The sequence below is a fragment of the Malus sylvestris genome, chromosome 17, assembly GCF_916048215.2.
Source record: "Malus sylvestris chromosome 17, drMalSylv7.2, whole genome shotgun sequence".
NCBI classification, from domain to species: domain Eukaryota; kingdom Viridiplantae; phylum Streptophyta; class Magnoliopsida; order Rosales; family Rosaceae; genus Malus; species Malus sylvestris.
This window is the reverse complement of record NC_062276.1, coordinates 12,339,495-12,352,195: the sequence shown is the minus strand read 5'-3', so window position 1 is coordinate 12,352,195 and position 12,701 is coordinate 12,339,495. Positions and strand designations below refer to the sequence as shown.

Here is a 12,701-nt window from a genome sequence, read left to right as displayed (position 1 = left end):
AGTGAATTTTAGTAGTTATTTAGTTGGAAGGAAATTTATAAGAAAATGAAGAAAATAAACTATTGCTGTGAAACTGCCAAGTGCGCAAAGTAGCCAAAAGTAGCTAGCTAGCATCCCATCCGATCTACTCCTCTCTCTCTCTCTCCTATTAAAAAATGGCAATGATAAAAATCAAACCTAAAGCTGAATTTCTCTAAAAATAACAAAGCAAGAATCTCATCCCCATCTCTCTCACATCTCTCAAAAGCTTCTTCTTCTTCTGGTTCTTCTTCTACCATGTCAAATGAGAGGAAAAATCCTTACCAGTACGATCCTTTCGACTATAACCACCATGAGATCAACAAGTCAAGCTTTCCATTCTTCAACTATGGCAATTCCTCCACATACCAAAACCAACCAGATGACCCACAAACCCTAAATGGGTTTGAATCTGATCATCCTAATCCGTTCATGAGCTTCACCGACTGCCTACACGGATCATTGGACTACAACACCCTCTCGAAAGCCTTCGACATGTCGTGTTCTTCATCCGAAGTCATTTCTCCACCGTTGGATCATGATAACAACTCAAACAAGCAGCAGGCGGCAGCAGGTGTACGAGATCACTCAGTGGGGACTACTAGTACCACTGAAAACCCTTCCACACCAAATTATTCCTCAATATCTTCTTCATCTAATGAAGCTGCTGGTGCTGCTGGTGATGATCAAGTTTTAGATGAAGATTCAGATCATAAGAGAAAGAAAGATAAACAGCCAAAATTAGGGTCTGATGGAGTTCATGAAGACAAGTCAAAGAAAGGGTAGGTTTTTTTGGTTCCTTGTGGCTAGATTCATGGTAAAAGTTAATTAGAAGTTTTAGTTGTTATTTATTACTTTCATTCATAATTTTAATTCCTCTCTTGGTGTATATGGATAAATAGGGCTCCCTAGCTTGACTGTATTTTGTCTGAAGGTGTTTCAAAGTCTTTTGTTTTTTTTTTTTTTTTTTTTTGAGAAATTCAAAGTCATATTAACCAAATTAACTAACGAAAACTTTTTAGTGCATTTTTCTCCCTTGTGTCATTAATTGAAGAGATATTTCTTTATTTATTCGCTTTCTCATTATCTTCCTTATATTAACCCTAAACCCTAAAAGCAAAAACTGGGATCTATATCTAGAACCCTAATCACACACACACACACACACACATACATGTATACAGTAGGTCATTTTTTGGGTACAAACAAATTTCAAGAAAAACTATATCTAATTTGTTCAGATCATTTTTGGAAACTGGGTGTCTTGTCTCTCTTTTTCTTTTATTTCTTTTATTAGGTAGTGCTAATTGTTGACTGAAGCTTCTGAAATTGTGAGATTCAGGAGCAAAGCAAAAAAGAAAGAGAAACCGCAGAGGGAACCACGTTTTGCCTTTCTGACTAAGAGTGAAGTGGATCACCTTGAAGATGGATACAGATGGAGGAAGTACGGACAGAAGGCAGTCAAGAATAGCCCTTATCCTAGGTTAATATAAATATAAATATATATATATATATATATATATAGATTTAATTTAATTCTAGTAGAAAGTACATTCCGAAAGGAAAAAAAAATCCAATTTATAATGATTTGTGGGTGTGAACTAATCTCCAATCTTTCAACAGCCGTTTATTTCATTTGGCCGGTCAATAGCCATTATTTGATGATGAAATGTTTGTTACATGCAATTCATATATCTGTTAGTGGCCATTCATATGTAGTTATAATTAATTTGCACTTTATAAAGTTTCTTTGATGCTATTAGGAGAAGGATTTTGTTTAAGCGACTCAATGAATAAGCTATAATTAATTATTGAACACATTATTTATGGGAGTCGAATCCGGTACCTCTAGTTAAGCCGTATACAAGTGGCTGCATTTGAAGTTAAAAACACTTTCTACAATGCATAAATTGCTCTAGTACACTGTCATATAAAAAACATGGTAGCCTTCAAATTAAGCCCTAATTAATCACGTATTAGTATAATGTTTTATGTACTTACTTTGGTTTGATATATAACTAGCTCTTGATCTAGTGGTTAATTTCACTCGACCTAAATATGATATTTACAAACTTTTTACATTTCTTAGTTAGAAAAGCTTATAACATGAGACATATATAATTGATATATGTGGTGAACTCACACAAGTTTTCAATTACTATTTGCTTAAATTTTTCAGGAGTTATTACAGATGCACTACACAAAAATGCAACGTAAAGAAGCGTGTTGAGAGATCATTCCAAGATCCATCAATCGTGATCACAACATATGAAGGTCAGCACAACCACCAGTGTCCAGCAGCAACACTTCGTGGTAATCTCAATCTCAACGCTGTCGGAATGCTGTCACCTAATTCGCTTTTGGCAGCGGCATCTTTGAACGGATCAGCAAGATATTCACATGAATTCTTAGCTCAATTTTTCCCAGTGAACAACCAGGTGCAATTGCCAAATCATTTCCATGATCATCCACCAAGTTCAATGTTATACTCAAATCTCATGAATCCTCATAGTCATCACCATCATCAGCAGCAGCAGCAACAGCTACATGCTCCTGACTATGGTTTGTTGCAGGATTTAGTTCACTCGTTTAGTCACAAGCAAGAACCATGAATATTTGTGAGTACTTTTCCAGTCGATCGGCGGGCAATTATATGCACCAAAAGTATGATATTTGCAGTACTCTATATATACCACTGCAAGTAGTCCTACATTTATCTTTTGATCTAGCTGTATCATTATTGCAGTACTGTCTTGTGTGCACGCTTTCTCTGACCCTGATCTGTCTTCTTCTCTCTTAATCTTTTGTACCCAGATTTTCTTTGATGGACTAAGAAACAGTATGGCTCTCAAGAAATAGCATTCAGTGCGTAGGGCGTGCTAGTATATATAATTCTGAGGACTGCAGTGCATATTGTTCTTGTGCTCATAAAATTAAGGGCTAACTACATTTCACACTCTTTGAGTTTGGGATGATTTTTCAAAATGGGTTGTGAAGTTTTAATTGTACCGTTTGCATCATAATGTATTGAAGTTGGTTAATTTATGTCACTGGTTGAATTGATTGTTGTCCTTCATTATATTGATGACATAGTGAGCTTGAGACTTTTATGTGGGCTACTATATATATACACATGTACACTGCGTTTGCACCACATTGACAGAAAAACTCATCAATTTAATGGAGGATTAGATGTTTAAAGAGACAAAAGGTGTCAATTGATACAATTTCAAAACTTCTGAAGACAATGTGAGAAAGATAGAACCTCAAAACCCATTTGGAAAATCACGCAAACTTAAAGGGTGTAAAATGTAGTTAATCTACTAAAGCTTCTCAAATTGTTAGTGAATGAAGGTACTTCTTTTGAAGGAATGGCAAACTGTCTAGCCACTCGAGAGGGCTAATTACTGTACTTGAAGATATGGAGCTTTACTACAGTGCATATATGTATGTATGCAAATATGTATTTATAGCTAGCATTGCAAAATGAGGGCTTAACTGTACGTGAAGAAATGGTTGATTGGAGAGCTAAGGTTAGAGCTATATTTCTAGGAGGATTAAGGTTTTCTTTGCGTGTGAGCGTTCAAATAGTATATATGCATGGCTATTAATCCTACTAGAAATTATGCCCCGTACGTTTAAGTTCTTCTAAAGGACATCCTCGAATAAGTAGACAAATGTAGTTGCATTGTTAAGTGTATTTTGTAAAATGAGAGATTTTAGGTTTCAATGTGTGGATGATGAATTCAGTACCATTTTATTCTTCATTTCCCAGTGTAAATATATCATCTTATATATGTGTGTGTGTGTGTAAGAGTAATGCTAGGTAGATCGAGTTTTTAAACTAAGTAATAATCCAATCATTAATAACTACGTCATATAGTTTACAAAATGTGGTTTAAAAAATTTGGCATCTCTAGCATTACCCTATATATAAAGAAGGTGTAGTTGTATTGTCTTATTGCTAGTGAAGATAGTTTATGGTGTAAAAGAATAAAATTTAAACTTAAGACAATTGCAAATCAATTGATATTGGATTAATTTCACAATTTATGTGTATGCGTGAAGATAAAATTATGTGTAAAAATTGATGTGGTGTTAGAAATTTACTCAAATTTAACACATATCGCGTATAAAGTTTATAGCGGCTTAGTAGTGTTAATGCTTATACAAAACATTATATGTATAATTTGAGTGTATGTGTAACACCAAACTAGCATGCCACTTGAGAATGCCAATACACATTGAGAACCTAATAAAAACAACATACTTCGACTGTGAAACAAAACCCTAATTATTTGTTCCAAATTTTAACACATATCGCGTATAAAGTTTATAGCGGCTTAGTAGTGTTAATGCTTATACAAAACATTATATGTATAATTTGAGTGTATGTGTAACACCAAAGTAGCATGCCACTTGAGATACCGATACACATTGAGAACCTAATAAAAACAACATACTTCGACTGTGAAACAAAACCCTAATTATTTGTTCCAATCCGTGGTATGCTATTGGTGGTTATAATTTGCCTCCGGGAGTGTCCTGCATTGGCCTTTGTTATAGAGGTTCTTTTGCCATCATCCCCATATATTTTCCAAACTTACCTCATATTTAGCGTGCTCAAACCTTTCTTTTTCTGAAAATATGACTTTAACCCCTCAAATTCAATTTTTTCCATATAAAACTCAACATAATTTTTTACTAAAAAAAAACCCAATGACTAGGATCCACCTAAGTGAATTCATTAATTATATATTACTTTACACATTTTACATTTTAGATGCCTAAAATACCCTTATTGCATATTTGATGTGCACAATTAATTCTATGCAGATTGTAAGGAGAGAGTTTATGATTTCGCAAAAAGAAAAATAAGACCTTAATGTTAAAAATTCATTGCATATTAATATCAAATATGAGAATTTTTGGCTTAATTCTATGTATCTGGCATTATGAGTTCATATATGTATATTTAAAAAAAAAACCCTAATATATGTAATAATACATATAAAAAAAGTAATTTACCTACCATGTACAAAAATATTATTTGATTCAAAATGTGTGTGTGTGTATATATATCTGTGTGTGTGTGTATTTATATCATTAGACCATATTAATTTACCTACCTACTATTTGAAATGTTCATTTCCAATGATGCAAAATAGTGTATACCAACTACAAAAAATTGCATAAACTTAGGAATTGGATCATGCTTTTGATTTTATTGTTTTACCTACAAACAATCATATACATATTACTTTATATATTTTTACCAAAAAGTACGTCCCTAATAGGCTAATATATGTAATAATACATGAAAAATAATGTACCTACCATGTGTAAAAAAATGTTATTTGATTCAATTATATAATCTAGGTTTTCTCAAAAAAAAAAAAAAAATATATATATATATATATATATATATATATATAATATCTAGGTGTAGTATATATATTTTTTTATATAATTGGAACAAATTAATTTACCTACCTACCTACAAATTAATTTTCAATAATTTACCTACAAAAAATTATACCCCGTGTGTAGTATAATATTTTTTTTTCACTAATACATGGAGAATAATTTACCCATAACAAGAAGAAATGTAATTTGATGTATTATATTGAAAAATATTATGTCATACCTATATTTATACAACAATAAAATGTGCCTAATATATGTAACAATACATGAAAAATAATTTACCTACAAGTTAGAGAAGTGTTATTTGATTCAAAATATATAATATGAATTTAGTATAATTTTTTTAATAATTGGAACAAATTAATTTACTTCCCAATTAATGAAAAACATATACTTCCCAATTAATGAAAAACATATATATCACAAAAAGGTAAATTTTTGGTATGATATGGATACAATTGAGGCAATACAACAATTTATATATTTTATTTCACTTTTTCTACAACTTTAAATTTGGAATAAATTTAGGGATTTGGGAAAGTGGCATGGGTGTAAATAAATTGTATTAGTAGGTCAATAGTGTTCCGATGTGGCTGCATATTTTAAATTTGGGCTTTTATTGAACGTTTATATGTAGATGAGTTTTTATTTAGGAATCATGAGTTATAAGGGCCAAAATCTAAAACACCATTTCTTTTTCAAGAAAATGAGAGTTGATCAGGTTGCTGAGGAATAATTAATAGGATAAATTACAGAGACTTCTATTTGTAATCATGAAAAAAACTCCATTAACTGTATTCAAGTATCATATCATCATATTGTACAAATGATTTACATTAATTAAGCTTCTACTGTTGTACCTAATTAACTGGAATTTATTTTGTAAATTGCATGTTTTTCCTACTCTTCTATGACTACATACATCTTGTGTTGTGTGCATCTTTCATGTGTTATCTTCTATTCAAAGCTTCTTAATACGAACTTAGGGCACATATATATTAATAAGTAGATAAACATTATAACAAAAGTATGTTGGTAACACCGTGTAACGTTGTGACATCACACTAATGAGGGTTTATTTTAGAACTACTTTTAAAATGACTGAAAGAACTTTTAGATAAAATATTTTTGGATTTCAAAAGCACTTAAAGTGCTTCCTGCAACTTCTTGCAAGAAGCGCACCTGTTATGTGCTTCTTGCATGAAGCAATAAAGTGTTTTTTAGAATTCACTTGCTATTTTTCTAAAGATAAGTTTTAAAAGAATTTTCACCAAAACACGGTTTCAGCCATTTTAAAAATATTTCCAAATGAGCCATAATTCTCTCATTAACCCCTATGCACTTGTTCTCAATAACACTTTGGGTTCCTAATTAGAATTTAGGGTGCGTAATTAATGGTTCGTTTGTTATAAACATTTTGTTTTTTAAATTTTAGTTGTCAATTTTTGTGCTTAAGATGTGGAGAAATTATATAAAAGAAATTATGGATGAAGTGTGGTGGGAGGAAGATGAAGGAAATATAAAAACTCTAAAAGAATAATGAATGAAAACAAACTCTTAAAATTGAAAACAACTTGAAATAGTTTCTGATGTTTACTGTTTTGATTTTATTTTGTACCCTTCGTTACATTTCTTCTACATTTATCATACAATCCTTCATTCTTCATCATTATTCTTTCCTTCTATATACTTTTTTCACGTTTCAAGCATATAAAATGAAAACAAAAAATAAAATAATTATCAAACGGCTCCGAACGAGCTCAATTCCCTTAATCTTTGTAATGTTATCCAATATCCGAGCAAAACAAAATAGGATTTGCTGCCGTCCACGCTTATCCAACCACAAAAATAGGGATTTTGCTGAAAAATATCCATAAGATGAACGTTGGACAAAAAAGTCAAAACCTAGACACCACACTCAGAATTCAAATGTAGCAGGCTATCTCAGCTTACCCATTCCATGATTCATAAGCCTCTGTCTGGGAGTTCTTCGGAAACATTGGAAAAAATAAAAAAAAACAACCGACTCAATTTACAGGTCCACAGCAAAAGCATTTGTTTGTCAGGCTGAAGAGTCTGACAATAATGCACTGCATTTTGCATACCACCCCATCAATGTATTGATGTCTCATTTGACTGAAATGCCAACCCAAACATCGAGAAATCAATGCAACTTCCTTGTGTTCCTTCTTATTTGCCATAAAATTTGAACTAGCTTTTGGTTGAGTAAGAATTGTGTCATGCAAGTAACTTGGATTGGACCACCTTATTGATTTTTTTGGACCATTCTTGTGTGTGAGGGTACATTGTGATTTTTAGAAGCTAGAGTAGCTATTTTGAAGAGGTAGTAGATACGTGGCTCGTTATGAGCAAACGACTCATTCGTCGTTACAAAGTAGTTTGACAAGTGTGCACAAACTTTATCTTTTGTGTATTTAATAAGTTACTTGAGAGATGGTTTTCACACAACCCTTTTAACTTCTACTCATCGCTCTTTGTTTTTGGCTATCAAATTGATTGAATATATCAAACAGAAACAATTGACATCATTAAACAGATGTGTGTAAAAAGTAAGAGTGTGTTTATCATTTTCCAAGTTACTTATGCATACGTTGTCAACTTGTTATTTACACGTAAAGAGAAATGACTCATTAACTGTAAGGAGCTAGTAAGTGTTATTTGTTAGTTTTCCCTTTCTTTCTACAACTGAAAAGAAAGATTTCTGTTGAAGTGCTGCTCTTGGTTGCTTAACATACTACTTTATGAGACAATGCATTATAGTTTATAAACTGACACCGTAATTCAAGTGTTACAAAGAGGAAGACAACATAACTGAATAAAGGGAAAAGGAGAATCATCATCATTAATCCAATGCCTTGTTTTTCTGAGAGAATGATAATTTAAAAATAAAATTAATGAAAAAAATAAATAAAGATAATAGGTATCATTTCACCATCCGAAGAACAGTAATCAATTATGAAACAGAACCCCCACTGGTCCCCAAGAAATATATGTACAACAAGAACCTCTCTCTCTCTCTCTCTCTCTCTCTCTCTGAAAATTCCCTGCTTATGGAGTTGGGAGCATCACTCTTCGTTCTTGAAGGATCGGGATTGAATGCTTCGGGATCAAAATGCACTATCTCCAATCCGAATCCTCTCATAATTTTAGAAATTTTGTTGAAAAGAAACTTTGAGATTGTATACTATTGACGGGTTACTGAAAGCTACTTTGGAAGGTGACGAGCTAATATCATTCACCAAGCTCACTCGTTTGTCAGTCCTATCCATGGCTTGTCTCGGATATTTGGCTCTCCAGATCCCCTGGCTTCTTTTCTATGTCGACAGAGGCAGAACTTTCCTTCATAGATTCCATATCCATGCTGGCTGTACGACTCTTTCTGTTCCTTCGATCCTGAAAGCAAAGTAAGATTGATAACACTCCCTTTACGATCGTGGTAACAAATATGAACTTATAACTTCTGCACCAAATGCTAATCAGTTCTCCGGAACATAATCTGGACAAACTATATGGCAGGAACGAAGTATGCGAAGAAGAACGTGTCATTAGTAGACTCTAAACACAAATCATAAAAATAAAAAAAATTGCACAAACTCCACATTTAGATAACTAGTCTCATGAAAAACATAGCACAAAATAAAGCAAAGAAAAGACTATCGCCAGGGTAAGAGGATGGATGATTTGTACCTCACGAAATGGGTATTCATCAGCTTCGAGCATACGCACAACCTGGCTCATTTTGGGCCTGTTCTCTGAATCATGATCAACACACCGAAGTGCAACCAAAAGGGCACGTTTTAAGGCACGTGTACTGGGTTTAACTTCAAGGTTTGGATCCACAACTTCCTCGGCTCTTCTTGCACCTACCATCAACTTTAGCCACTCAACCAGATTGACCTGCCATTAGTATTTGGAAATGCTTCAAATTCTGTAATTAATTAATAGTAAGCAACGATAACCAGTAAGAACCCTGCCTCATGAGGATGGGAAGTAGAGAATAGAGGGACGAGTATTGAAGGAAGACACTCTTGGAAACAGTACACAATATTTTTGAAAATCTTGTACCTCATTAGCAGGTCGGCCATAGTCCACAGGATCCCTTCCCGTAACTGCTTCAAGTAGGAGGACACCAAAGCTGTAGATGTCGCTCTTCTCATTTAACAAGCCAGTATTAGCATATTCTGGTGCCACATAACTGCAAATGGACCGGTTTTATGCTCCGATTGGAAAATATTGTGGATACATAAATTAACATAAGTTAAAAACTATAACAGTTGACATACCCAAAAGTCCCCATGACTCTAGTCGTGATGTGACTTTCTCCTGAACCCAAGAGTTTGGCCAGTCCAAAATCAGAAACCTTGGCATTGAACTCGTTATCAATCAAAATGTTGCTTGATTTTATATCTCTGTGGACAACTTTTGGTTCTATAGCTTCATGTAGATAAGAAAGCCTGCAATCCAATATGTGAATCAGTTGTCTCAAATTGGTTTGAAATTGAGTCTCACCGTTAATCAAGTCTCAAGTGGAATTATAAGATGGACCTTATAACCAGCAGTTGGAGGAAACTATCAAAATAATGAATTCAGACTAACAATACAAAAGAAACACATTTCAGTTAAAAGATGAAAACTTACGCCTTAGCAGTACCAAGAATCACCTTCATGCGAGCTTCCCAAGTAAGGGTGCCGTGTTGGCACATGGCCCCATGTAGCCATTGCTCTAGATTTCCATTGTTCACATATTCATACACCAGCATCCTAAGCAATAGATAGCAACTTAGCAAGACAAATAGAGACTGAACCGAGAACACAAATGCCAAGCTATATCATAGGGCAAATGATAGGGAAAACATTAAACAGAACCCCTACTAATGTGGAATATTATGTTACTAGACAAGGTTAAGTCATCAGTAATAGTATAAACAATTTCAATCAAAATAATACCTGTGAACACCTTCTATGCAGTAACCCAAGAGCCGCACAAGATTCTTATGCCGAACATGACCAATGGCCTCCACTTCAACCCTAAATTCTTTCTCTGCCTGCCCCCTATGTACAAGATTAAAAGGTATCTATTAGAAAGGTGTTTCCCAAAGGCATCGTGATAAGAAGATGATGCATTTGGGTTTATATCCTTACAAGTTATTTAAGAGTTTTTTCACTGCCACCTCAGTTCCATTGATCAGCCTGCCCTTGTAAACAACTCCATATCCACCCTCACCAAGCACATTTTCTGCAGAAAAACGATTTGTAGCAAATTGCAGATCCCTAAGAGTGAACCAGTGACCCCACCCAAGATGAGAAACTTCTGGCAAGCCAACTAAAGGAGAGGCTGCAACAAGTCCTCCACAAGACAATGACGACTGCTTTCGCACAGTCCCAGAGCTTCCTTCTTCCCCCGACTGTGAACTAAGTGCCCTCTCATGATGATAAATTGAGCTGCACTGACTCATGTTATTAGGATCAATCGATTTGCTCGTGCCTAATTGAACTAACATCTTCTCTGAATTCTTATCACTTGCTTTATCATGTACTGAATGAAATAAATTATCAGGGTGATCATGGGTACCCTGAGCCGCCATCTTATCAATGTTGATATCTTTAGAGACATTCGGTATTTGGGTGACTGGGAACTTGTCCACTGATCTTCGAGACTTCCTCCGAAATGAAACCCATATAGATAAGAAACATAGGATCAAAACAATAAATGCACCAACACATATACCAATTACAACCCATAGTTTCAAACCCAAAAATCCTATCTTCTTTGATAATTCCACATTCAAAGAAGTTGAACTCCCGGATGACATTCTTATCCTCCAGATGCTATATATCAAATCTGGCTTGGTGTTCTGACTTTCAGTGCCCCGAAAAAAAATTAAGACATTCCAACCTGGACATGACAAACAAATCATGTAACTCAAATCACACGAAAATGGTCACGCATATTATGTAAAACTCAAATTACACAATAAAAAGTACTAAAATATCCTATCAATTCAATTTTATGATAATAGAATCTGGGCTTAGTCTTCAACTTTTAATCAAGTTAAAGAACAACCAAAGTAACCCAAAAAAGGGAGAATCTGATACAATAACTGCTTGATTATTTTCCCAAAAAAAAATACTCAGCACCTTGACTACAATGGAATTAATTTTTCCCCAAGAAAACAGTGAATACAAGATAAAAACCAAAGTAATATTTAGGAATACTTTCTTGACAAATGAAGCAAAATAACATTTAACATACAAACTAAATCTATCACAAAAGAGAAAAGTAAAATCTCATACAGAATCACTTATAATCCAAGCAAGAGACCAATAAAGTGAAATGTGAGTGATTCTATCCAATAAAAGTGATTCCAAGAGAGAAGCACTTACCTTTGCACTTTGCAGCGATCTAAGCTAACCCCCTTGATCTTCTTCCTTGAGCAGCCAGAGGAGCAGAGAAGGAACTTCCTTTTTAATCAAGAGAGACTCAATGGGCATAAGAGGCCAATGCCAACCTGAAATATAACACAAAAAACCCACCAAAACCCAGATGTCCAAAAAGGAAAAAAATTTCCAGAGGAGTAGTTTGCAAGTTGGGAGAGAAGGGGTTGTGGCCTTCAAGTGGGCCAAAAGAATTCAAAAAACAATAAAAATTTGAGAAAAAAAATGGAATAAAAAGAGAGGAGGAGAGGGAAGGACAGACAAAAATCTAGTCTTTGAAGGGAAAATGTGGTGGGCGGGGAGAGGAGAGAGAGAGAGAGAGAGAGGGAATGAGGGAATTTATGTGTGTAAAATATAGGGTGGGGTTCTAGAGGGGAAAGGAAGAAAAGGTGGGTAAAATGGTTGGTGGGTATTTTTGTCTGTGTGAAGGAGAGGGGCCTCAGCAAGCTGGAAAGGAAGCTTGGTTTGCAATGGAGGAAACCAGAGAGAGAGAGAGAGAGAGAGAGAGAGAGAAACAGTAAAGGGAAAGCAAAAATAAGGTGAACAGAGATGGGGCATTTATAGCTGGTTAACAAAAAATATTTGATCAAGCTACAAAAGTAAAGTGGCAAGCATGTAGAGAGAGTCAACCCAAACACTATTAACAGGAGGGAACTGCAAACCTAGCATGCCATCATGTTTACTTACCAGACTGTCCTTGTGTCTTAAAAAAATCCTGTTTGAAAAGCGATACGATATTTACAAAGACATTTTTATAAAGTGATGTTAATTTGGTCGCGTTACACCACCTTAGTATTGGC

At 34.3% G+C, this 12,701-nt stretch overlaps 2 protein-coding genes across 4 annotated transcripts; one reads left to right on the top strand and one right to left on the bottom strand.

Annotated features, from left to right (window-relative positions):
- The first annotated feature begins 105 nt into the window (after window positions 1–105).
- Window positions 106–3,106, top strand: LOC126611176 (WRKY transcription factor 71-like). 3 transcript variants are annotated; one of them, XR_007618734.1, is made up of 4 exons: window positions 106–800; window positions 1,361–1,501; window positions 2,198–2,682; window positions 2,833–3,106. XR_007618734.1 is itself a non-coding variant. In XM_050279367.1 (4 exons), the coding sequence occupies exons 1-3, from the start codon at window positions 277–279 to the stop codon at window positions 2,628–2,630; spliced, it is 1,098 nt and encodes a 365-aa protein (XP_050135324.1). In that variant the 5' UTR covers window positions 106–276; the 3' UTR covers window positions 2,631–2,636; window positions 2,833–3,106. The 3 variants fall into 3 exon arrangements, 2 of the variants coding, with proteins under 2 accessions (XP_050135324.1, XP_050135323.1); XM_050279367.1 differs by having other exon boundaries at window positions 2,198–2,636; XM_050279366.1 differs by having other exon boundaries at window positions 2,198–3,106.
- Window positions 3,107–8,282: 5,176 nt separating this feature from the next.
- On the bottom strand, window positions 8,283–12,447 carry LOC126611174 (probable receptor-like protein kinase At2g42960). Its single transcript, XM_050279364.1, has 8 exons — window positions 11,851–12,447; window positions 10,609–11,362; window positions 10,414–10,518; window positions 10,105–10,227; window positions 9,750–9,920; window positions 9,532–9,661; window positions 9,154–9,363; window positions 8,283–8,859 (listed from the first exon to the last, which is right to left on the bottom strand). The coding sequence occupies exons 2-8, from the start codon at window positions 11,277–11,279 to the stop codon at window positions 8,728–8,730; spliced, it is 1,542 nt and encodes a 513-aa protein (XP_050135321.1). The 5' UTR covers window positions 11,280–11,362; window positions 11,851–12,447; the 3' UTR covers window positions 8,283–8,727.
- Between the last annotated feature and the right edge of the window lie 254 nt (window positions 12,448–12,701).

Excerpts from the sequence above, each read along its gene's own strand:
- LOC126611176 (XM_050279367.1), top strand. The coding sequence starts at position 277 with ATGTCAAATGAGAGGAAAAATCCTTACCAGTACGATCCTTTCGACTAT. Across the intron at positions 801-1,360 it reads GAAGACAAGTCAAAGAAAGG|GAGCAAAGCAAAAAAGAAAG; the intron begins GTAGGTTTTTTT and ends TGTGAGATTCAG. Across the intron at positions 1,502-2,197 it reads AAGAATAGCCCTTATCCTAG|GAGTTATTACAGATGCACTA; the intron begins GTTAATATAAAT and ends TAAATTTTTCAG.
- LOC126611174 (XM_050279364.1), bottom strand. The coding sequence starts at position 11,279 with ATGTCATCCGGGAGTTCAACTTCTTTGAATGTGGAATTATCAAAGAAG. Across the intron at positions 10,519-10,608 it reads AAAAAACTCTTAAATAACTT|GGGGCAGGCAGAGAAAGAAT; the intron begins GTAAGGATATAA and ends TCTTGTACATAG. Across the intron at positions 9,921-10,104 it reads ATTCTTGGTACTGCTAAGGC|GCTTTCTTATCTACATGAAG; the intron begins GTAAGTTTTCAT and ends ATTGGATTGCAG.